We start from the raw sequence: 26890 nt of genomic DNA on the forward strand, positions 1-26890 counted from the left end.
AAGTCACAAAATAGAATGTTTTTCCTTTATTTTTGTTCCAAATTTCACAAATTCAGTCACAAATTCATGTGTTTTAACACGGTGACAAGGAAAAAAAGCAGCCTAAATTCTGAGGGTTAATTTAGAAATATCTCATTATTTAAGCTGATGGAGCATGAAATTGGTCTCCTCGTCGGTCCAAAAAAAACTAAATGTTGCCATGTTTTTGTCACAGTTGTCTTCTTTGTACCAACTTCTTCTACCAAGTTTAGGTCGTAGCTCGACTCTTAATCACATTATCCGGGTGAATCTAACTGTGAGAAATTCGATTTTAGGCTAACGCACATTAACGCACGTTAACGCACGACTCATTTCCATGACAACTGACCGAAAAAAGACACGTGTGACATCGTGTTTACGTGCCGCGACACCGGAGTCCAGGCACCGTTTACCACTTAGCTCCGTTAGCTGCATTAGCCGTTAGCGCGCCTACAGTCGAACTGGAGCGGTCTGTTTATCAAACGAAACGAGCAGCGCCACAAATAACCAGCGTACCTGTGTACTGCGTATGTGTGCCTCTGCTTTTAAAGTTTAGCGTTACTTTAGAGACTCATTTTAACAATCGGGCGTCTTTTTCCGGTCAGTCGTCATGGAAACGCGCACAACAAATCCTTTTTTCAACACACTGAATTTTCCAAGTCATATTCTCCTTTTAATACGATTATTTAAAGCTGATAAAAGCGTAAAAAAAGTGAAAGTCTCTGATCCTGTTGTTTCCGTGGCTGTCTCCTCTGGCAGGTGATGGTAATGCAGGAAGGCTCCACCTCGCTGTTCGGCCAGCACCTGAAGCTGCCCACGCTCCCCAACAGCTCGCTGACGTCCTCCTTCTCTGACCCCAAGAAGAGTAAAAGCTTCCTCGGGTCAAAGGTCAGTGTCAGGTTTTTTCCAGGTTTCTTCAGGCTTTTTCAAATTGAAGTTAAAAGCTCACGCTGTTGATATTCTGGACTAAAATCTGGTATAAACAACTTCACGCATCAACACAAACACATTATTTCCTTTATGTGATATATTTAGACCCTTTTTTTATTGTTATTATTGTTGTTGTTATTATTTTTTTTAAATGGTGTCATTTAAGAGCCGGGTCAGAAGAGGCCCATTTCACATGGAAACAGTTTCCAGTCTAAACACAGTGTGTGTGATGGATTACCAGGGGAACAGGAGGTCACACACACACACACACACACACACACACGCACACACACACACACACACACACACACACACACACACACACACACACACACACACAGCTCCTCCTCCTGCTCCTCTAATAGAACACATTATTATTTATATTTTTTATAATGAATCATAAACTATTTGACTAAAGGTCCTACTTTTCTCTCCATTAATCCGTGGCCTGTTTTACACATAAGTCAATTATTCAGATTCGGAGCCAAAGTTTTAGCGTAAACACTTCATGAATTGAGCGTATTTAGCCGCTGCGAGGCTAAAATCACCATTTCAACTGATTTTTCTTCTCACAATCGCAGCATTTTCCTGTAAATGCAACAACTCACTTCTCCTTTGTTTTGCGTAATTAGAAATCGTCAATACGTTGGAATCCTTGGGACTTTTTGAAAATGTCTACATTGAACTGAGTCAGACTTTGTTGTTGTTGCAGCAGCTATTTTCTAAATGTACTAGAAAAACAACTGGTGTCTAAATGCAGTAATTGGATAGTGATAAGGAAGCTTTCAGGAATTCAATCGTTTCAGATTTGTTGGGTTAAAAATTTCGATGGTCTTAAAAATGTCCTAAATATGACAAATATTCAATTTATTTTGTTTTATGAAACACTGAGTTATAAATTACACAATTATATACTTATATTTACGTGAAACAGTAGGTGGCGTCGTATCAAACAAGAATCAGAATCAAGTCAACTACGTTTACACATACATGAAATCTGACTTGGTGTTTTTGGTACATTTTAAATAAAATATAATAAGATAGTAAAAGATAACAAACATGTATACAGTAACCTAAATACCCCATGTCTATTTAGGGCCATTTTCAAAAACTTTCAAGGGTCTTGAATGTATATTTTTTCAAATTCACAAACTTTATTTACTTTATTTCTTTATTCCAAGACGATTATACACTCATTTTAACATAATTACAAGTAGCGTATTCATCACAGAAGGGACCGGTGTTAAATTACGTAGGGTGCTTTTAAATTGTCGTAAATTTAAACTGCCGATCCTGTTCATTATTATAGAATAACATGGAGATTACATAAGATGATTCCTCAAAGAGCTGTTTGTGTTTATAACCTGCTTTAAACCAGTATATTATTATTATTATGACACGAGTCCGGGTCACCTGTTAACCTGCCAGTGTCACGGCGCTGAAAGGTTTGTGCCGCTGCAGTGACGTCTTCAACTCTCTCTGTGTGTGTGTGTGTGTGTGTGCGTGCGTGTGTGTGCGTCACATCCACAGCACTAAAGCAGTTTTATGTAGGGAAATGGCTTCAGGAGGTTAGAGCGAGCTTGGCAGCTTTACATCCCGAGGTCGCGGGGTCGGCAGCAGATAGACAGAAATGAAAAGGTTTTTTTTTTTTTAGTGGCGCTCGGACACAGAGTTGGAACACACCCCCGTCGTCTAGACTGCTTTAATGGCTTTACGGCGTTGATGAAATATTGACAAGAGGACCTTGAGGTGAGACCTCGGGACAAATGCCCCCCCCCCCCCCCCCCCCCCTCATCGTCGTTAGAACGAATGCACTTCCTCTTTTGCCCTTCGCTCCACTTTTTAAAGGTTCCTCTTTAAGCCTTTAGATTGGGTTAAGAAAGGACCTCTTTTCACCGACGGTAATGCCAAACTGCAGGGTGGCGTGTGTGTGTGTGCTTTCTCTTCATCTTCCTTTGACCTCATGGCCTGGTTTTTGCTCATTTCACTGTCGTATATTCCTTAAAGAGAAGAAAACAGTCACTATCACGGTATTAGAAGAAAAAATGGCATTAACGTCATTCATATACACTACCGTTCAAAAGTTTGGGCTCACCTGGACCATTTTTTTTGTGGTTTTCCTTTAAAACTCACACTTATTCATCAAAAGAGTTGCAAAAGGAATAGAAAATATGAGATTTTTAATCATCCAATAGCCTTCTAACACGATTAGAAAACCCAATGTACCATTAGAACACTGGAAATGGGCCTCTATACACATATGTACCAGCTAGAATAGTCGTTTACCACATGAACAATGTATAGAGTGTATTTCTGATTCATTTAATGTTATATTCATTGGGGAAAAAAGTGCTTTTCCTTCAAAGAATTAGGACATTAAGTGAGCCCAGACTTTTGAAGGATGGCATATGAAGTATTTCCACACTCCGCCAACTAACGAGAGCGGAGAACTGCCCTAAACAGTTGTTCCGTCGTCGTACACCAGCCGTCAGCTGCTCTATTATGTTTGCCCGTTGAACTTTTAGTGGGATTTCCTTCTTCCTTCCAGCCATAATCCCCCTCTGTAGCCTCGGATGAGTCGGAGTAATTCTGCCTGAACGCCCTTAAATGTTGGCGAGAATTGGTCTGCGTTTATTCGCGCGCGTGACTCGACTTGCACAGTCCACTGCGTCATGATTCAGTCTGTCGGGAGGAAACTGAGGAATCTAAGCCGCCTGTACGCTTTGTTGTTTAAAACCTAGAACCTGCACCTGGAACCAGCAGCTGGAACCTTTTCTGACTGGAAACTGAAGTTTGTGTCGCTTTGGAGCAGGGAATGATCGTAAGGCAAAGTCCATAGGTGTTAGCGGCGTCAAAGTTAACTCATGACGCGTTTCCATGACGACTGACCGGAAAAAGATGCGTGTGACGTCATGTTTACGTGCCAAGGCACTGGAGTCCAGGCACCGTTTACCAGTTAGCTCCATTAGCTAACCGTTTGCTCCTTAAGCGCACCTACTGTCGAACTGGAGCAGTCTGTTTATTAAAGGGCCCATATTGTGCAAAATCAACTTTTTAATCATTTTAGTACTGATATTTGGGACTCAAGGGGCCATACCAGTCCCCAAAATGTGAAAAAACAAGACTCAGTCATGTTTTAGTGGTTCCACTTAGTGCTAGTATAGGAGATAAAACACGCGATGTTTAAACCTCCCGCGGAATGACGACATATCGAGCATTTCACCGTGAATGTTGCCACCCCGCCAGGCAGAGTACTTCAGAGCTCCACCGTAGCTCCCCCTTGTCCCTGTGAAATACGAGAGTGCAGGCGAGGGAGGAAGAGTGGCTGCACAGCGGAGCAAAGTGTTTTACACAAACTTCCAGCCTCAGAGGACTTGTGTGTCCAGTGGATATATTTTATTTATGAAAAAAATGTTCACAAGCTTCACAAGCCCTTTGTTGTTGATCGTGTATGTAAATTCCTACGCTAGAAAACCACCTTGAACGCACCAGTTACGTGCCGCTGCCGCTGCAGTAATGTGGCCTTTAGCGAGTGACATGCGTGGATCAGTAATATGAAGAGCACGCGTTTGAAAGCACTGCAGAAAGATGTAGATGTTGTCCTACATTTCTTCTCAACCAAAGGCTGCCTTTCTGTCGTGTTTCCACGTTCTCTCCTCATTATTGATCCACACACGTCACTTGCAGCTGCAGTAACACTGGTGCATTCAAGGTGTTTTTCTAGCATAGGGATTTACATACACGCCGCCTTGCGGCGCATTAATCGTTTTTCTTCGATTCTAATGTTTTTATGATCGCGAGAAGCCAAAATCGTGGTAAAGTTCCTTTATTCCAAAGCATCGTAATCATTTGTTGTCTTTAATCCGCAGGACGGCTCCAAAGGAAGTGGGACGACGCTCCTCACCACTGCCACGACCACCAGCACCAACAGCAGCAGCTTCTCCAAACTGTACAAACCATCCAAGGACCACAAGGACAAGCCTCCGAAAGACTTGAAAGAGCCCAAAAGTGCCTTCAGAGACTCTGGCTGGGAGACCAGCAAAGCCCCCAAAGAACCTTCCAGGAAACCCAAAGAGAACCAGCCACTTAGAGATCCTAAGATGGGCTTCAAGGAACCCAAGTCTTTGTCCAAGGAGCATCGGACTGAGGGTATCACGCACGGGTCGGGGGTAATAAACAAACGTCTGTCGGCGCTTGACGCTGACGATCATATGGCCAAAAAACGTAAAAAGGGATTTGCGGATCCGTCGGGGAAGCAGACGTCGGTTCCCGACGCGCCGCTTCCGGATAAGAAACTTTTGAAGGACAGGTCGCAAGCGACGCGAACGATCAAGGCGCGGTCGGAAGTGGAGGACGCCGAGCGCAAGAAGGTGCCGACGCTTCCTCCGTTCCAGGACCTCGTGGATCCTAATGACTCCGATATGGAGGACCAGTCCAACAAGTCAGATGTAAGTAGGATAATATTTGGATTCTTGAGCCAACGTATGAGGTTGTGGAGGTTTAAGTTTTCACTTTTACTGGTATAAATGTTGCACTGGGATTGGTAAGACTTCTTAAACCGGGGGATGGTTTGTTGGTGGTCAGTTCTTCCTCGGTGTGGAAGGACCATAAAATCAAATGACCTGCGGGGAGAGAATGGTCTTTAATGGTGCTCTGGTGGACTCCAGGGGGCCGGGCAGGGAAAACTGCAAGAAGGGGTGGGAACCAATAAACCTGGTGGGAGTTCTGTTGCCGTCGTCTGGGTGGCCAAAGAGGAAGTGACGTCTTGTTTTTGTTTTGTCGATTATTTTACGCGCGCAGATTAGCATTTTTTTTTTTTTTTTTTTTTTGCCTATTTAAATATAAATGTAAAAGTGAAAGTCAGAGTAAATGTGATCTCCACAGTGTTCTGTTTCGTGAATAGCCTGACATTCGCAGAGAACCTCCCCCATGAAGAAGGGGCTGCTTTAAAGCCAAGAAGAGTAAGGACGAGGAAGATTTATGGTTTTACAACACCTGAGGAGAAAGGGGAGACATGGCAGTGAATGGAAGCAAGTTCCCCTTTAATCCTTTTAGCTTTTAAAAGACGAGAAAAGGGGGTGAGCGTCTGTCAAAGAAAGGTCTAAATCCCCGTGCTCGGAGCAGTTTTCTTTTATGCGGTCGTGTTTTCATTCCTATTCCCAGTGCTTGTATAAAGTGTTCGGTCTTTGTGCATCTTTAGGCAAGCGGGGGGGGGGGAAGAAAATTATACTTAGCACTGACAGAATCCGAAGGTGCCTTTTAAGTTTTTCTCATACAGCGACCAGGGTGGGGGGTGCTTGTAAAGGGGATGTGGGGTGACAAATGCCAGGTGTTTGATTCTCCCCAGGCTAGCAACCCCGGTGGCCCCCCGGTGGCCCCCCGGTGGCCCCCCGAGCACCGACACACAGAGCGGCCCACTCTCATGTGACCACGTGTTTGATCTCAGTGTTTTCCAGTGAACGCCGGTGCCAGAAACGGCAGAGAGGAGGAAATGTGGAGGTGGAGGTGGAGGGAAGGTGATGACATGAATAAGCAAGAGAAGCATAGCATAGCATAGCTTAGCATAGCATGCTGGCTGTTGTTAGCATGAAAACCCTGGTTTCTGAGTGAGTGAGTTGTCACCTGCATAATGTAGGTTTAGACCTGACCCAAGTATGTAATGGAGAGGGGTTTGTGCTGAAATGTCTTTTAGACTGTTTAATATTTGGTTTCCTCATTAGCGGAGGTGTAAAAAGACAGTTTTGCACAGTCGGAATTAAAATAACAATTCCAGAATTAGTGATTAATGGTTATATTTATTGTAATAACACGTAGTGATATAGTGCTTGTGTGTGAGCAGTGTGGAGTGTCTTGGTTTTCCATTTAGACACCGACATAATCAGATTAGCGAACACAATACTGTCTTCTGAATCCACTTACTTTTGTCAACAAAGGCTTTTATTGTGAAGGATTTGCATGGCTGTTGGTGCACGATTTTACATTCAAAGAGTCCTAGTGTTTAGTTGCTTCTTAGCGTTTGTGTTATAAATTATATTTGTAGTGATTTCTGCAAAACATAGCAGCAGTTTTACATTGACAGAGAATTTAAAGGTGCATTATGTAATAAATCTAAATCAACTGGCCATAAAATCCTCCTAATATGTCACAGAGACTCAGGAATAATGTTCATATAACAAACTGAACTCACCAACAACAACAGTACAGACAAAATATTTGCATTAAAAAAAATATTTTGCAGACTGCAAATCATGTTTATGTTTTGAAATCATGTTTTGGCCTCATGTGGCGCCACCTACCGCCATCTACCAATCATTGCAGTCAGTAGAGTCTCGGCTGCCGAGCAACCACGGGTTGCCAGTTACGTCAGAAAACGAAACCTAAAAGACTTTGGTATTTTGAGTTTGGATGTAGTAACCGTTTTTGGCCACATTCTTACATATGGCACCTTTTAAATGTAAAAAAACCTTGGCTTTTACAGTGGAATCGCTCCATAAATGTGTGGAAATATTTGTGCTATTCCGCAAACTATTACTAATAAACTTATATAAACGTGGCCTTCAATCGCCACGACATCCTTTAATAAAGCATTTGAGCTGCAAACAACAACACTGCGGCATAAACGGCTCCCTCTGAAGAATCCAGTGTCAAACTGAAAGGCTTCTTAATTCACAATAAAACAGTTTTGTTTGGACAACCCCCGCTGAATTAGACAAGCAAACCAAATAGTGCTGGTCAGCTCTGTCTTGTTTGCTGGCTTATTTTTTGGTGTGTGTGTGTGTGTGTTGGGGGGGGGGGAGGCGGGGTTTGTCCAAACTGTGCCAAGAGTTAAGAGAAGACGTCCAAAAGATGCCAGTAAACTACAGCTAAAGACTATTTATTGTCCTTGAAGAGCGCAGCTTCGGTGGCTTTTAGTGAAACAGGACAAAGGCCCTAAAAAGGAGTGGTGGTGTGATTTATGGCGCTCTGAAGGAGCTGTCCCATAAACCAACAGACCAGATGTGTGTTGTTTGTTGGCAGGAGGTGACAACCATTGAAGTCACTCTGCCTTTTATCCTCCTTTTCTCCCCCCCCTTCTCTCTCAGGTCGCTCATGTTTGGTCACTTCTCCCCAATTTGTTCTCTGGTTTGCAGCCACAGATTTTGCCTTTTTTGTAACTTTGCTTTTCAAACTCCCTCACGCTGACGCTGTGTCGCAGTTTCACCTCACGTTAGCGGTTGAGCTGATGGTGCTCTGTGAGCGGTGAAGGCTTAAAAAAAACAAATCTGACGAAAGCCAAAGACGTCACTCAGATAAGATGTTTCCAATGGAGCTGTTGAAAGTGCAAGATAGGGAGGCTGAAAATGAAAGAATGAGTTTGTTGGATGGATATTTGGTTGTATAGCTGGTTGGTTGGATGTTTGGTTGACTGACTTGTTTTTTAAAAGTTCTTGGGTGGCTAAATTGGTTAGTTGGATGGCTGTTTAGCTGGTTGGTTGGATGACTGGTTAGTTGGCTGGTTAAACGGTTGCATTGATGGTTGGTTGGTTTAGTTTGGATGGATGGCTGTGTGATTGGCTGGTTGGATGGATGGTTGGTTGGTTAGATGTTTGATGGATGTCTGGTTGATTTGGATGGATGGGTGGCTGGATGTTTGGTTTGACGGACGGCTGTTTCATTGGCTTGTTTTATTGTTGGTTAACTGTGCTGGCTGGTTGGTTTGGACGGATGTCTGTGATTGGATGGTTGGTTGGTTAGATGTTGGATGGAAGGATGTGTGGCTGGAATTTTGGTTTGATGGATGGCTGTTTGGTTTGCGGCGGGTTAAATAGATGTGCAGATGGTTGATTGGTTGGTTTAGTTTGCATGTTGGATGACTGTGTGATTTGGTTGGATGGATGAATGGATGGATTCATGGTTGAATGGTTGGTTTAGTGCGTGTACTGGTTGGTCAGAAGGTTTGATGGATGGCTGGATGATTGGATGGATGGTTGGTTGGTTAGATGTTGGATGTTATGGATGGATGGATGGCTGCATGATTGGCTGGTTGTATGGGTGGCTGGATGGTTGGTTTGATGGATGGTTTTATTGTTGGTTAACTGTGCTGGCTGGTTGGTTGTTTTGGAATGGATGGCTGTGTGATTGGATGGTTGGTTGGATAAATAGCTGGTTGATTTCGATGGATGAATGGCTGGTTGTATGGGTGGCTGGATGGTTGGTTTGATGGATGGCTGTTGGCTGGTTAAATGGCTGCATCGATGGTTAAATGGTTGGTTTAGTTTGTGTACTGACTATCTGGATGGTCAGACGGTTTGATGGATGGCTGGATGATTGTTTGGTTGTTTGGTTGGATGACTGTATAATTGACTGGTCAGCTTGTTGGTTGATAATTGGCTGGTCGGATGTTTGGTTGGATGGCTGTTAAATGGACTTGTTTGTTGAATAGCTGGTTGGTTAAATCTTGAATAAAAATGTTAAAAATTTCCTGGATTTGCTGTAGTAAGACATCAGAACATACTATAATAATAATAATAATAACTGCGTCATAAAGCACACATGTACATGTACATGTACACAACACAAACATCAAGTTAAGTTAATAAATGTGACTGAAACTAAACGTACACTTCGTCTAAACACCACAGTGGTTTTCCCTCACTGTGCAGTGACTTCCCCGCTGTATCGTAGACAATAATAATGAACGATAACATAAACCTCTGTTTTCTATTATCTGGAGCTTTGATCAGCAAGGCGTGTGTGTGTGTGCGAGTGTGTGTGTGTGTGTGTGTGTGTGTGTGTGTGTGTGTGTAATCTCACTGGCCAAGAGAAGTAAACATATTTCCTTACACAGCTTTTCCCACTAATACAACACAGTTTTTTTTTTTTACCTCTTGAAACACAAACGTCTGTGGGTTTTTCTGGAACATGTGGTGAATGTAATGTCGTGCGTGTGTGTGTGTGTGTGTGTGTGTGTGTGTGTGCGTTTCCAAGTTTCAGTCCACTTCCAGTGAGAGTGTGTGTGAGAGTGAGAGTGTGTGTGTGATCACAATGCAGTAGTAGTGGTTTGTATACATGGGTTTTTCTTGCTGTGTGCGTCTTAGTTTGCCAGCAGGTCACATCTGCACTTGATTTCTTTTGTTTCTCGCATGTTTGAGGCCGATGATGCACTTTCCTGGCTTTTATTTGTGTGTGTGTGTGTGTGTGTGTGTGTTTGGAAGCATTTCTCACTGGCTTGTAAATGTCACTGCGATGTACTCGTCGGGTTCAGGAGTTTGGCCTCAGCAGAGCTCTTAAAATCTGACTTAAATAGCGATGAACTCTTGATGGACATTTCTTTAGACGTCTGCGCTCGAGACCAACGACGTAGTGCGATGTTTTCAAACGTGGCTTTGTTTTAAACTCGTTTTATGTGTTATACTCATAACATATATCATATTTGACCAACTTTCTGTCACATCGTTCTAATCCAAATAACAAACATATTATTCAAGATGTTTTAATATAAAAATACCGCTAATAGCTATACAAAGTTTGAACCCCAGCTTTTCTAATCTAACCCCAAAATTGCTCCTGTTATTTGTGACAGCGCTGCACAAATGATGCATAATAGAAAATGTGCTGTGTGTACATTGTTAAGTGTTCAACGGTCGCCATGGCGACAACACTGCTCTATAATTACAGACCATTTAATGCTAATTCTCGTGATTCGGTGACATTTTACAGCGAGTTAGAATAAATTCGTGTTGATCCAGTATCGGCTAATGTGTCTTTTGTACAGTGTGTGTGTATTTTATATTTTTAAATGCGTTTTCTCCTCTTTTTCCTCCTCCCAGTCGGAACAGCCCAGTCCAGCCAGCTCCAGCTCCAGTTCAGGCTTTGCTCCCAGCCACCACAAACGACAAGGTGAATGTCTGGAACACACTCCAATTCCAGCGAATTTCCACATTTTAGTTTTTCTTCTTTTTCATTCAGAAAATGATCCTTATAGTCATATAGTCAGTGTTGCTCGCTTGCTTTTTGGAGTCACTGTTGGAGGATAAGAAAACAGAAAAATATTTAATATAATAAATAATATTAAATATATATATATATTATATAATATTCATATACATTTTTAATTTTAAAATATTTTTTTTATTATTTAATAAATATATATATATATATATATACTGTATATGTGTATATATATATACACACATGTATATATGTGCATATATATATATATATATATATATATACATGTAATATATGTTATGAGATATAATATTATATTAAAGAAAATACGTTAAAAAATATGATAGTTTAGATCAAAATCGCAATTTAAAAACAGATGTTTTACACGTTTTAATTCTCCTTCTTGTATTAAGAGTATAGCCGTTAGTATTTTAATAGTTTCTGTGGTGGTAATATTTGTAATATCTTGTTTTAAATCCATTCCAGAGGGAGGATTTATCGTTAAGTTCGACTTAAATTTATATCGCAAATCAAATCGCACTCGTCCCAATAAAAAAAGTATTTTAAGTGAAAACAAATGGGAAACATCGCACACAATTAGCACTATAAATACATGATATTGACAGTAACGATGTAAAAATCACAGTTCGTCACACACGAGAAAATTTATTTCTAATAAAATACGTTGTTTTTACATAAGTCATATATTTCTATAGAGGAATATAGAGGAAAAACTGCTTTAAAATGTAGTTCAGGGATAAAAAAAATAGTGAAATAAATGAATAATGATAACATGTATGGAGTGTAGAATGTTCTGTGTGGCCCAAATCGTGGCAGCTTCTTTCCTCGACGGTGACGTCTGCTTGTGTGTTTGCCGTTCTTTTCTTTTTCTCTCTCTGGATCTAGTTGTGGACTTCATCATCAGGAAACGGGTGGCTCTCCCTGCCCCCACCCACACAGGTAACACTGAGGCCACGCCCACAGTGGTCACATGTGCATGGAGAATACTGTACATATAACAATATATCTATATATATATTTAGTACTTTAGTATTTGCATGAACGTTCATGCGTCAGAGCTTTTTGGTGACGACGACCACGCTGCAGAGCGTTGTGATGATGATGTCTATGATGTCTTTGATTTATTATATGATGTCTTTGATCTATTCTTTGATGTCTTTGATCTATTCTTTGATGTCCTCGAACAAGGGATGGACTCGCCTGTTAAATATAGGGTTTAAACTGATTTTTGATCACTTAGAATTGGTTTAATTGCCATGATTCATTAAGGTACATAGGTTTTTATCAGCTTCAGCTCTGATTTGGAACATAATATTCCAGGAAACGCACTCATTTTATCCCCATTGTCTTATTTTTGCTAGTTTCTAGCATAATGCTACGAAACAGATTCATCGTCTAGCCATTAAGTTGTACCAATTTTCTCACTTTATAATGTTTCTAACGGCACTTAATATCATTTATTTTGTTAATCAGCTCATTTAAACGATAGGTTTAAAGAGAAACTGTAAGTACAAAGGTGCTAAATGGTTAGCGTTGTTGTGTTCTATGTGAAACAGCCATGAGAAATTAGCAGAATTCCACTGCACCATCCCGTCCTCCCACTACACAGCATGGTCTGCTGCTTCACGCATGTTTTATTTTGTCACAACAAAGTAAAAAATACGTGATTCCAAAGTTGTTTTTTGTGTTTGTTTGTGTGTTTGTTTGTGGCACAGTGTTGGGCCCGCTGCAGTCGGTCATGCAGGACCTTCACTCCGACGACCACGACGACGACTCGGAGGACGACGACGACAACGACATGGACTCGGACATGGAGCGGCTGGCGCACACGCACATCACACATCACCAGCGCAGGTTGGCGACGTTCGCTTGTTAGCAGCTAGCGTGCTACAACCTTCTATCTTGTATTTTGATGAACTCACTCATTTGTTGTTCCTGTTGTTCCCGTCCAGGGTCAGTTTAAGTGACGGCAGTGAGAGCGACAGCTCCTCGCCCTCACCGCCCTCCCGTAACGAAGCTCCAGCTTTATTAAAGACCAACAACAACCAGGTAAAAATCAGTTCGCGTCACAAGTTCACGCCTGGGAAGAGAATCAGAACGACTGATTTACTCTGTTTTCCTCTGTCAGATCCTGGAAGTGAAGAGTCCGACCAAGCAGAGCAAACAGGACAAGAGCAAAAACCTAGACTGTGATAAGGTAACGTGACCCGCCACTTCCTGTTGTTTTTCCAGTGTAAAACACGATTAAAAAGTATATGAATGCAATTCCCCTGAACCTCATGGGGAAAAAACAATATTTACAATAGTGCTGGGCGCATTAACACGATAGCGGCGGTTAATATCGTCAACGTTAGCGCATGACGCGTTTCCATGACGACTGACCAGAAAAAACACGCGTGGCGTCATGTTTACGTGGCTCCGTATTGTAAAAAATTAGTAAAGGAACGCAAAACTTTATTGTATTATTCTATTGTATTGTATTTATTCTATTGTAGGCGCGCTAACGCCGCTAAAAGAGCTAATGCAGCTAATGGAGCTAACTGGTAAACGGTGCCTGGACTCCGGTGTCGCGGCACGTAAAACATGACATCCTTTTTCCGTACGTTAACCTAGTGCCCAGCACTAATTTACAAATATTTGCGAGGCTATTTCATCGAATTTCAAAATAAAAGTCTTTGTTTTGATAAGGAACAGTTAATAACAATAAAAACAATATGCCTTTATGATGAAAAATGAATACAGAACTCATAACTTGACACGAAGTGGCTGCAACTTTGAGACGTCTGATCCAAAGCTGCTTTTACACTAAATTTAACAAGTATATCTGGGGGGGTTTGATCTCGGATGAACTCAAATCTAGGATTAAACTGATTTTTGACGCGTGTAATGGAGTTTATGTGAGCACTAACTCCTTCATTCATTCTCTTTATTTTTGTCTCTGCGAGAAAAGAAGTCCAACTTTATGGGGGGGAAAACTGATATTTACAAATGTTTGTGAGGATTTTTCATAGGATTTCAAAATAAAAGTGTTTGTTTTGATTAGGAACGCTTAATAAACAATTAATAAACGATGTATTTATGATCAAAAGTGAGTACAGAAGTAACTCGGCGGCTGCAAATTTGAGACGTCGGACCGAAAGCTGCTTTTACACTAAATTTAACAAGTATATCTGTGCACTCGGATGAACTCAAATCCAGGATTAAACTGCTTTTTGACGCATGGAATGGAGTTTATGTGAGCAGAATATTCTATTTTGATGTGGCACTGGAAAAAAAATTCCAACTTTATGGGGGAAAAAAATTATATATACAAATATTTGTGATGATTTTTCATAGAATTTCAAAATAAAAGTGTTATTAAATAATTAAATTTTGAGACCTCTGATCTAAAGCTTCTTTTACACTAAATTTTAGTAAGTATATCTCGTCTTTTTTAATTGGGATGAACTGAAGATAGGCGTTTTTTTATTCACTCGTGACGACTCTAACTCACCTGAAACAAAACAACGTTAACGGCGTTCAGGTCGTTGTCGTTTTATATCTTTTCCTCGAGTCCCTCGTTCAAACTCGACGGTGACCGGACATTTTTAAGACTCTCTATAAAGTGAAGTCAGAATGAAATAAAAAAAAAAAACACTGGACACTGTCCAGAGCTTTAGAGAGTTAACGTTCGGCTATAAACGTTCATGGCTAACGGTTACGTTAACGGTGTGTTCACTAAAGCCGCTCGCAGCCAGAGCCGATAAAACCTCTGTATGTTTTGCATTGATTTATTTCTTCAGGGAATGAAACGCCAATGAAACTCATTCCCACTGGTTAAAAATCCTGTTTAAATCCAGGATTAAACAGCTTTTTGACACATGGAATGGAGTTTATGTGAGCAGAATATTTTTTTTTTACTACTAATCGTCTGTATTTTCGTCTCTGGGGAAAAATCTTGTCTATAAATCAAAAGATTAAACTCGTTGAGACGCGTCGAACACAAGCGTGTGCTCCCTCCTGTGTGTTGGAATGCAGGAGGTCAACATGTGCTCTCTGTGTTAAAAAATGTGTTGTAAATAAAATAATAAATAAATAATAGCTGACGTCGACCGTGTCGCTCTGTGTCGTAGGCTTACCTGGACGAGCTGGTGGAGCTGCACAAACGACTCATGACGCTAAGAGAAGGTCACATACTGCAACAGGTGAGCTATTCCCGCTACTAAATACTTTTCTATTATGCGTCAGAGCTTTTTGGCGACGACGACCTCCAGAGCGTTGTGCAAATGATCTCTTTGATGTTATTGATCTATTCTTTGATGTCATTGATTTATTCGTTGATGTCTTTGATCTATTCTTTGATGTCTTTGATCTATATTATCACTTAAAAATGTGCAGGGATTTGGATGAACGCAGTATTTTTGTCAAAATTTACACTCAATCGATTTGTTTTTTGCAAAAAAGTTGGAGAAATGTGTCATTTTTTAGTAGAAATCACGGTAAATATATAACATTTCAGCATGTGCGGCCTGTTTATCTCCTTTTTACGCGACTTTTATGCCCTTTACTAGCACCGCACGTTATTGCATCACAGCTATTTACTGATTTCTTTGTCGTACGGAGCAAAGAAACCTGAAAATATTCACATTCCAGAAGGTGAAGACTTTAAAAACCTTGTTTAATCCATCTTTTTCCATCAATTTCCTTCCTAGAAGTCTATAAAAAGGGACTTTAAAGTCATTCAATCTGAGCTCAAACTCTTAATATCATTTCATTTCAATGTGGATTTTGCAGCTACTTTAGATGACGTGTCTAAAAACAAAAACAGAAGAAAAACGCATTAAAAAAAAACTGCTGCTGCAACAAAAAGACGAGAGCCTGATGCTGACATTAACACCCACCAGTAACTGGGAGTTTTCAGACGAGTCAGCAGATATTACTGTTACAGCGTGGCCTCATTGTCCTTTTCTTCTGCTAATAATGTCCAACAGGCTTTAAAGAGAGAGAGAGAGAGGTGCAACGCTGCCCTCTACAGGAAATAATGCTATTGCACTTTTCCGCAATACTGTTTTAGCACGACTCAATGTGGGCGGGGCCCTCATAGTGCGGCACAAGCTAGCGACGCTCAAAGCAGTCGTTTTCGGCGTAACTGAATCATTAGAATCAGTCACAAAGATGAGTTGAACGGAAATACGACTGAACGTAGACACGAGAATCCAAGCGAACAACTCCGAACTGTAGATTAAAGTTAAAAAGACTTAAAAAATCCCTGAAAACATGCGTTAATCTAACAACATTTAGCAAAGAAAACGTCTAAAATCTCAATATTTCACAGAGGAGTCTGGTGTATTTAGCGAAAGCCATTCGGTCGTATTTCCATTAAGTACAGAACTTTATACCTGCAACTAATGATTCATTTCGTAATCGATAAATCTGTCCATTATTCTTGATTAATCAATGAATCATTTGGTCCATAAAATGTTAAAAAAACATTGATCAGTGTTTGTCAAACCTGGAAATGACTCGAATGTTTTGTTTGGTCCACAAACCAAAATGGTTCAGTTTGAATGATTTCTTTGTTTATATGGAGCAAAGAAACAAAGAAAATTTTAAGAAGAAATCTTGTTTTAATCATCCCAAAAAAAAGCGATTCAAACGGATTATTGATCATCAAATAGTTGACGATTAATAATCGATTAATCGTTTCAGCTCTACTGAACTTATATTTTTATGGTTCGAACGATTAAGTTACACTGAAAACAACAAAGTCCACGGCAGTTTCATGCAGCGGGGCCCCGCTATGATGACTCCGCCCACGTTGAGGAAGTGCTACAGTCACGGAAAATGAACTAAACCTTGACGTGCTATGCTGTGCCGAGGTGGCGGAAAAGCAACATAAGTCTTTTTAACCGATCTACAGTTCGGCATTGTTCGCTTTTGATTCTTGTGTCAGACGTCGCAATTGCGACTCTTGTAGTGTCCGTCAGTCTGTTGACGCTACATTTTAGTATCGGCTATGCTAGCTTGGAACCTCGTCAGAGCAGGTGCTTAAAATAAAAAGAAGAACCAGGTTCTATCACTAATGGAAAAGCAGTAGAGCCGAGCCGATCCGTGCTGGAACTGTATCGTGGAAAAGCAGCATTAGCCACTTCATCATCATCATCATCATCATCATCATCATCATCTGCTGCTGCTAGACTATTCCCACCTTCTCCCACAATGCACTTCACACATTTAAAGGAGCGCGTAGGTGGGCGTGAGGGAAGGATGATGCAGACACTTGACGGCTGCCAAGTAAAGAGCGAACAGAGTGCGTTTGTGTGTGTTTACGTTGGCAGTCGTGTTGGTTTCAGGGAATTCATGCGAGTCCTGGTGTCTCACGCAGCATCAGCAGCAGCTTCTTCTTCTTCTGTCTCTCTGTGATGTCCTCGTCTCACACGATAACGACAACGATGTTTATTTTTAATTACAAACATAATCTGTGTGTTATTTTACCCTCAGTTATGCAGCGAAATTGTCACTTTGAGCCGTTAAAAACAATCTAAAAACACAAGAGTTTTGCACAAACGCTTCACTCGGCACAGTTTTTTTTGTATTTTATTTCCTTTGTGGAAACAGAACGTTCACCGTGTGGAGGATCAGCTTGGTTTATTTTGTTGAGACGACATCTGGACAAATGGTGTTTTAGGAGTTTCAAAATAAAAGGTGGCTCCTGTAAAAGTACAGTACGTGTTTGTATTTTCTCCATTAATCGAGTCATCGTCCTGGAAAAATTTCTTCTTTGTTCTGTGGAGCAAAGAAACCGGCAAATATTCACGTTTAAGAAGCTGAAAATGAAGAAAATTGGCTTTAATTCCTTTAAAAAAACACTCAAAAACTACTTTAAATGCCGCATAATCTTAATCAAAACAAGTGGCCGCTCCTCATCTGAGTAGATTTTATTAGAAATCTCTTGACTCCTTTTGTTTGCGTTGGCTCCGTTTCAGTCGCCGCGAAGCTAAAGTAAATATATTTAAGATTTAATTCAGTGGAGTTCATGTTTTGAGATTGAACAGCTGCATTCCTGCTTCGTCGTCCCGCGATGCGCGGGATTAACGGAGGAGCCGTAAACTGTCGCAGATCCTCCCGTAATCTGCGCCGTCATCTGGATGCGATAAATTATCCGGTTAACCCGGCTTTACCTTAGAGATCGCATGTTTTCCCTCGCTCAGGTTCTCGAGGTCCGATCGCGTTACGGCGCGAATGGATCTTATAGCCTCCTAACGAGACGCCCCCTGGAATCCCGTCTTGCACGTGCACGCGCGCAAACTTCAGTAATCAGAGTTAATCTAAGCCCAGAGTTCACCGACCGTTCTCCACTTCCTGTTACAAGAGATGGAAATGATTAAGTCATGTGACTTCAACATCTGCCGTGTAATTAAATATAATGGGGGAGCTGGTGTAGTGTGAACACGACCAGAACTCACCTAAAACCGCTTCTGTGCTCACACGAACACGCGTTTCCATTATGAGCGACTAGATCTGTTCTACTTCCTGTTATGAAGGGTTAAAAAGTGACAAAAGTGCTTTAAAACGTCTTCAGTCACAAACGGAAACCCACGTTAGCTGCTTTAAACTAACAACTCGTACTGTTGATATTTATTCTGCATCATTTCTTTCACACATACAAGGAGTTATTCTACAGACACAGACCTGTCTGTTACCATGACAACGGCAGAGTTTTTATTTCTAGTTTTCACACTGAGCATTTAGTTTAAATTAACAGTCAATTCCAGCAACACAATCTATTTGGAATAGCGTCTTATTTTTTCAGAATAAAAGCTCTGAAAGCGATCTGAAAAAAGAAAATAATCTTTTATACAGTATCGCATGCTTGTAAAGAAAAATGTAAATAAAAATCGGCAAATGCTTTTTAGCTGAGTCATGTTTGGGCTATTAGAGAGTTATGTCTTTGAAATGACTCGGCACAAATGTGTTGTCAACAGCTTCTTACGTTCGTAAATGGTATAAAAATTACAGAATGATCGGAATAATATCGGTATCAGTAGATACTCGAGTTTTTGATATCGGTATCGGACACAAAAAAGTGGTTTCGGGACATCGTTAGTATCGGACCTTTACCGATTCCCATCCGTAACATGAAGGACCTCAACTCCGCACATGGATAAATCAACGTTAGCATATCGCGCGCTGCGTGACATGCTTGTCAACGGGGGTGTAAGAAAGTACCGATTCGCTAACATATCGCGATATTTCATGCCGTGCGCGATACTGCAATCGGTTCTTTGAAGCACTGTGTAGATTTATTCATCCTCCCACCACTAGGTGGCAGCAGACGTCCTCTTTCCAATTAACGATTCACTAGTTTTAACTGTTAACATTAACGCATGACGTCATGTTTACGTGCCGAGGCACCGGAGTCGGGGCACCGTTTACCAGTTAGCGCCGTTAGCTCGCTTAGCACTGTTAGCGCGCCTACTGTGGAAACTGGAGCGGTCTGTTTATTGAACAAAAAGAGCAGCGCTACAAATAACTAGCGTACCCGTGTACTGCGTATGTGTGACTGTTTTTAAAGTTTAGCGTTACTTTAGAGACTCATTTTAACAATCGGGAGTCACGTAAACATTGCATCACGCGCGTCTTTTTCCGCTCAGTCGTCATGGAAACGCGGCATGCGCTAACATGCGTTAAGGTCGACGGCATTGATGTTAGGGATGGGACTCGGTATCGGTCCGATACCAGGGATGTCCCGAAACTATTTTTTTGTGTCCGATACCGATATGTGTGCTAATGTGCGTTAACGTTAACCGCCGCTAACGTGCCTAGCGCTAAGAAAAACGGGACTTTTTCCTCCCCGTTTGCCGTCTTTTTCGTAAACGTCTGTATCTCGGTCCCGGTTCTGCTTTCTGTGACGATTTTGAGAAAAACTAAACTCTTGTTGCCTCTTGTTGTTTGCCGTGTTTTTTTTTCCTCCAGATCGTGAACCTGATCGAGGAGACGGGACACTTTCACATCACAAACACTACATTTGACTTCGACCTTTGCTCCTTGGACAGAAGTACAGTCAGGAAACTGCAGAGTTACCTGGAAACCTCCGGCCTGTCCTGAGTCCTGACGCCTCTGAGCAGCAGCTGGCTGCTGGATCTGGATCTGGATTTCTGTCTCTCACACTCTCTCTGTCTCTGTCGCCACTTTTTGATTTTTCTGACGTTTCTTGAATAATAAAAAAACAAACAAAAAAAAAAAATCCTTTTTGGATGCAATGCAAAAAACGCCTCCCCCGCTCTGGCTGGGTCCAGCTACTGTGTGTGTGTGTGTGTGTGTGTGTGTGTGTGTCCAGCGCGGTGGATCAGGAGATCACAGAGAAAGCCTTGGAAAAAAACAGGAGTCGCTCTTAATGAATGTGCATATTGTTACCATGTCTGTTCCCTGGTTTGTTGTACATTGTGACAAATGCATGGTCAGCGTTGCCTTACAAAAAAAAGAAAAAATGTCTTATTTATTGAATTTAATTTGCAGGCGTGTGTGTGTGTGTGTGTGTGTGTGTGAAATGGCGAAAAAGAAAGAAGAGCAGCAGCAGCAGAATGAGACTTTTGTGAAAGCACTTCATGACACAGTTACAGTTCCACATCATGGATATATCACTCGAACCATGTTTTACCGACTTGAATTAAAACCAAATCAGACTGAGGAGCAAAAAAAAAATCTGTGATTTTTCTTTTCCTTTCCACACAAAAAAAGACAATTTCTGTCGTGTGTTACAACTTTTAAATTTGCAGTTTACTTTACTACGGTGTCCAAAGTCAAATCAGTGGATTCACAGGTTCCGTAACGGGTTTTTAAGAAGAACAAAAAAACAACAAGATCTTGTATTTATTGTGTTAAAGTTCAATCAAAACTTAAACCTTTAATTTAACAGCGGACAAACAGTTGGTTCCTTTTTTTTATATCCCGTCTTCTGTCTTTACAGTTTCTTGTGTACTTTGAGGACAAAGTGTACTGAGGAGTTGCTAAGCTACTTGGCTACTCGAATTCAAATTTCAACATGTAGAATACCAAACGTCCAGCTTTGTTGCCCCCTACTGGTAGTGTGAGGATATTGCAGACTGATGATTTTACTGAGCCAGAAAACAGAGCAATGTCTTAATCTGTGCGTATTTTTAAAAGTTTTGTCAGCGTAATTCATCTTTTACTTTTATTTAATTATTGTTTATTGTGTGTTAATTACGCTCTTAAAAGTATTCAATGCTATTCTAGTGTGTGAACCAGATACTACGAGATTATAACATGATGTTGTCAAACTTATTTTTAACTTTCTGGTTAAAATAAACTTATGTAGCAGCTTTGTGACATTTAAAAGCTTTTCAAAAACTTTTTCTGAATTAATTTAACTTAAAAAATAAACCAACTATGACAAATTATAAAGAAAACTATTCAGTGCTATAATCAATTGATTCGTTAACTAATTCATTCAGTCGTTTATTAATTCATTAACAAACTCATTCATTATTTAATTAGTTTAATATGCTATCATTATTGACCTTATTTTTTTTATTTCCGGTTAAAATAAGCTTATATTTAGCTTTATATTTATTTAGCTTTTCAAAAACTTTAAAAAAAAACACACAATTTTCTGAATTAATTTAACTTAAAACAATTAACCAATTATGAAGCATGGTTGTCTCCAACTGGCACACATTGAATTTAAAGTTCATAATTGGCTTGATTTCTATACAGAAATGTGTGTTACATGTGTAATTCACATCGCTTTAATGGCCGTGACTGCTTTTTCGGGCAACGACGAGTGTGTGTGTTTTCACGCGTGATCGGATTCATCGTCGGCAAATTAAACGTGGTGGAGGATTTCTCACTGGCAAAAAAAAGAAAAATGGGGGGCGAAGAAGAAGAAGAAGATGCCTCGGCGTCTGCGTCATTGTCGCTGAGACGAAGCTCCCATCGTCTCTGTTGAAGAAGCCCGACTCTGGGCCACAGCTGTCCAAACCAAATGAAACCTGAGTGCAGAAGAAGACTTGGCGAGCGCCACATGTGTGAAGTGCAGCGTCGGAGCCGTTTGTCCGGTTACGGCACAGTCGGGTTCAACCTCTGCTTTTGTATATCACGTTATATATGTGATGTATGAATCCCTTAAAGGGGTAATTTTGAAGTTTTGTCCTGCACCACTAGAAAGCTGCTCGTTTTCTCTATGGGGTTTGGTGCAGAGGAGTGAGCGGGTTTACAAAGTCAGAAAAAAGCTAGATATAACCAAGAATATATTACCTGGCATCAACGCATATGTTTATTATGAACATTTTAAATGATTTTTGAGTATAAGCCCCTGTAGGAGTCTACAGGGATTCATCCTCTGGTGGGTGGTCTGATCCGCGGAGAGCTTTGGAAGTCGTCCAGCTTCTCCGTTTATTGTGGGCGCAGAAGAAGAAGAAGAAGAAGAAGAAGCTTCACGTCATTCTTCTCCACAGGTCTGCACTGGAACGACCTGTTCCCGCTGACGGCAGAATGATGTTTAAAAAGAACTGCAGAGGAGTTTGTAGGCGTTGGGGTTTTTGTGTGCAGATCCGTTCCAGTTCTGTTTTTTTTTACTGCTCTTGATTCTCTCTTTGTTTTCGTATATATTTTTACATCAGGGAACTACGCTAGCTATGTGCCCTTTTGGTATGAGCATGAAATTCAGACTGCCTTTGATTCAAGGGGGTTGCAATCCCGTAGACAAAGTTCGCAAACTCTTTCACGCTAACAGGGTATCTTGTAATCTCGTACAGTTCACTCTCTCACGAGAGTGTGGTGCGTTCAGTTGGTTTGACCGATCGTTCAGTCGTCATGTAGCTTCTGGAAGACAAAGTTTGAAGACAAAGTTCGCAAACTCTTTCACGCTAACCGGGTATCTTGTAATCTTGTAACGTATACAGTTAACGGTCGCTCTCTCTGGAGAGTTTGATACGTTCAGTGGGTTTGACCGATCGTTCAGTCGTCATGTAGCTTCTGGAAGACAAAGTTCGAAGACAAAGTTCGCAAACTCTTTCACGCTAACCGGGTATCTTGTAATTTTGTATTGTGTACAGTTTATGATCATGCTCACAAGAGTTTGACAGATCGTTAAGTTGGTTCGATCATTCAGTCGTCATGTAGCCTCCAAAAGACAAAGTTCGCAACCTCTTTCACGCTAACAGGGTATCTTGGAATCTCGTACAGTTTATGGTCACTCTCTCGTGAGAGTTTGATGCGTTCAGTTGGTTTGACAGATCGTTCAGTCGTCATGTAGCCTCCGGAAGACAAAGTTCGCAAACTCTTTCACGCTAACGGTATCTTGTAATTTTGTATTGTGTACAGTTTATGGTCATACTTGCAAGAGTTTGACAGATCGTTCAGTTGTCATGTAGCCTGTGGAAGACAAAGTTCACAAACTCTTTCACGCTAACAGGGTTTCTTGTAATCTCATAACGTACAGTTTATGGTCACTCTCTCGCAAGAGTTTGATGCGTTCAGTTGGTTTGACGGATCGTTCAGTCGTCATGTAGCTTCTGGATTTTGGAATGTTAAACAAACACCAAAAGTGCCAGGAACCCGTCTTCTCTTGAATGTCCATCAGGGCAAAAAAAGCTATCACGACCTATTCATCACACGCGAAGGCAAAGATATGTCACGACCGAATTCTTTATTCTTTACGTTATTGAGTCGTTGGCGCCCGTTTTTCCTTCATCTCGTTCGACAGCTTGAGGTCGTTTGTCAGGAACTTGCTGACCTGTGGGAACGGCGTCGGTGCTCAGGTGGCAGGAACAATGTTCCAGCTCCTGATTTATGAACATCTCCATCATGTTTTCCTCTGGCAGCTCCACACCTGCTTCTCTGCGCATAAGTCAAACGCGTGAAGCTGCCTTCACAGAAGGAGGAGGGAGAGACTTTTCATCTAACCTTGAGCTTTAATGACTTCCTCGAGGTGCTCATTGTCGTCCACAGGCTCCATGAGGAAAGACGAGTGCTGGTGGTGGAGGTGGTGGAGGTGGGGGGTCGGCCTTTTTCCCTCCTCAGCCTTTTGGCCTCGTGCCAGGGTGACAATCAATGTCTCTTCTGTGGGAGATTATGCCCACTGTCTCCCCCCTTTTGATTGGAGGAAATTGTATTTGGAATCTCAAACAGGATGTCCTGCTGACTGCCCCTGGACTCTGAACCATACCCACCCGCCCACCGGCTCCATTCTTCCTCCGTTACCCCCCCCCCCCCCTCCTTTTTCCTCCCTCGGCTCCATTCTCTCGGAGGAAAATGGCTTAAATTAATCCAGGAGTCTGAGCAGCCACTTTCACTTTCCTCATCTCCATTTGGAAGGACAGTTTCCTGCTCGGCTGACGCCGCTCGCCCGGGCGTGGTACATGATGCCATACGAGCAAATTATTACAGCATGGTTGCAAGAAACAATTTCATTCTCCGGTTACTCCAAAAACTGACATTTTTCCAGTGAGCTGATTCTTGGTTGGCTGATTTTCACAAACGGCAGAAGAACTTGAGCCAAGAACCATCACAAAATTAGTCTAGGAAAAGAGAAGAAAGTGAAGGAAGAAAAACATCTACGTTCATTTTTTTTGTCCTGAAAATGTCACCTGACGTTACCTTTAAGAATCTGAACTCCCATTTTTGGTGGTGCCAAGTCGAAAGTTCGCAGGTGTGGAAGATACCAATTGTTAATCACATCCACCCATATGCCAGTTTAATGCCAGTTTATCAAATCACCTCTAGGCTAACAATAGTTTAGTTAAGTACTGGCTAATATCAGCCTAGAAATTAAGAGCTAGCTAAGACTAGCTCAGTCCTAGTTAATACCAGCTTATCAAATCAGCTCTAGGCTAAATATAGTTTCGTTAAGTACTGGCTAATATCAGTTTAGAAAATAAGAGCTAGCTTAGACTTGCCCAGTCCTAGCTAATACCAGTTTATTAAATCACCTCTAGGCTAATAATAGTTTCATTAAGTACTGGCTAATATCAGTTTAGAAAGTAAGAGCTAGCTAAGACTAGTTCAGTCCTAGCTAAGCGAATACCATCTTATCAACTCAGTTGTAGGTTAACAATAGTTAAGCACTGCCTATCAATTTAGAAAATAAGAGCTAACTAAGACTAGCTCAGTCCTAGCTAATACCAGCTTATCAAATCAGCTCTAGGCTAAATATAGTTTAGTTAAGTACTGGCTAATATCAGTTTAGAAAATAAGAGCTAGCTAAGACTAGCTCAGTCCTAGCTAATATCATCTTATCAACTAAGTTGTAGGCTAACAATAGTTAAGCTAAGCACTGGCTAATATCAGTTTAGAAAATAAGCGCTAGCTACGACTAGCTCAGTGCTAGCTAATACCAGCTTATCAACTCAGTTGTAGGCCAACAATAGTTTAGTTAAGTACCTAGCTAGTACTAGAAGAGTAAGTATGTAAATCAGCTTCACGTTTGCCTTCTCCGCTCGCCGTCGTCTCTTCCTGTCGGGAATCTGACGGCAAAATGAAGACCACCTCCGCCGCCCCCGACGACAAATAACTCAAAGACGCTCATCATATGCTTTTAGCTGTGCTTGTGTCGCCCCCCGTTTCCCCCCTGTGGCCAATCGTGTTGACCTTCCTGTCAGCTCCCCCCTGTGGAATTCTGGGTGGCGCAACAATTCCCCTATCCTCCACCGAAAAAAAAAAAAAAATGCATACAAATTAGCCTTTCGCGAGATCAGATCAAGTTATGTAAAGAACAAAAGTAAGCAGACTTCAAAGGGGGCCAGGGCCGGACCTCGCAGGAGCTTCAGCCAGCTCTCTCAACCGACCCAGTCCTCAGACGCTGTGGTGGATTTGATTATTGTTTTTAACTCCTCCGCCCCCCCGGCCACTCGCGGACCCCCTGCACCACCAAAATGGGTCCAGGCTTTTGGAGCGAATCCCAATCCTAAACCTGGTCTTTGATTTTTTTTTTTTGGGGGGGGGGGGACTTGGCACGGACTCCTTCTCCCACTGCTTTGTTCCCATTGATGGATCCAAGCGGGCCTGCGAACCGTGACCTCTGCCAGCCCACCCCGTCTGTGTGAGCTCACACACACACACACACACACACAATGCCAAGCACAACGCAACAGGAAAGCAGTGTAAAGTGAAGGAGTCGACAAACGTTTGCTGGAAAAAAAAAAAAAAAACGCCTGTGAAGCAAAAGTCTCTTCCCTGACAGAGACGATTCCGTCTTTGTGTCTTGCTCTGATAAACTTAGCCATGTGTGATGGAGGGCGAGGACCCAGAGTCTGGACCGCCGCCTATTCAGCAGCTCTGAACCACCTGCCACCAGATGGACCCGAGTGTGAACTTGAACAAGAAAAAAGGGGAAGGGGAGGGGAAGAAGAAGAAGAAGAAGAAGGAAAAAAAAGCCCACTTCAATTCCCAGACGTCCAAATGGTTGCCTCATGTTCTCACTCTCTTACTCGTCTTGTCAAACTCTGACTTTAAATCTGCTTTGTCGGTCATTTGGGGCTGGAGTTGGCGAACTTTACGGTTGCTCAGACCAAAAAACGATCTGTGACGTCACAGATTCACACGCTAACAGGGTATCTGTAAGTAAACTGTACGTTATGAGATTACAAGATACCCTGTTAGCGTGAAGAAGTTTGCGAACTTCCACAGGCTACGTGACGACCGAGCGATCCGTCAAAACGACTGAACGCACCAAACTCTTGCGAGAGAGTGACGTTAAACTGTGGGAGATTACAAGATACCCTGTTAGCGTGGAAAAAGTTTGCGAACTTTGTCTTCCGCAGGCTACGTGACGACTGAACGATCTTTCAAAACGACCGAATGCGCAAAACTCTTGCGAGAGAGCGACCATAAACTGTACGAGATTACAGGATACCCTGTTAGCGTGAAAAAGTTTGCGAATCTGATCGGTAAAGAATCAGGATTGCCGTGTTTAGCTAATAGCAGCGTTATCTCCGTCACGACCCTACAGACCTCCATGAGTCTTTTGCGTTGGTATGGACGATACACAATA

At 41.6% G+C, this 26890-nt stretch overlaps 1 protein-coding gene across 1 annotated transcript in view; it reads left to right on the forward strand.

The window, feature by feature from the left end:
* The window catches only part of mllt3 (MLLT3 super elongation complex subunit), a gene marked incomplete at its 3' end in the record, with an annotated part of 52313 nt that extends 32327 nt beyond the window's left edge, over nt 1-19986 (forward strand). The window contains exons 5-13 of the mRNA XM_083903502.1: nt 778-906; nt 4818-5396; nt 10758-10827; nt 11785-11838; nt 12615-12753; nt 12852-12948; nt 13028-13096; nt 15012-15083; nt 19855-19986. Coding sequence (XP_083759628.1) covers nt 778-906; nt 4818-5396; nt 10758-10827; nt 11785-11838; nt 12615-12753; nt 12852-12948; nt 13028-13096; nt 15012-15083; nt 19855-19986 — 1341 coding nt within the window. The remainder of the gene's footprint in view (nt 1-777; nt 907-4817; nt 5397-10757; nt 10828-11784; nt 11839-12614; nt 12754-12851; nt 12949-13027; nt 13097-15011; nt 15084-19854) is intronic.
* Between the last annotated feature and the right edge of the window lie 6904 nt (nt 19987-26890).

The sequence above is a fragment of the Microchirus variegatus genome (genome assembly GCF_963457635.1).
Source record: "Microchirus variegatus genome assembly, chromosome: 2".
Taxonomy (NCBI): domain Eukaryota; kingdom Metazoa; phylum Chordata; class Actinopteri; order Pleuronectiformes; family Soleidae; genus Microchirus; species Microchirus variegatus.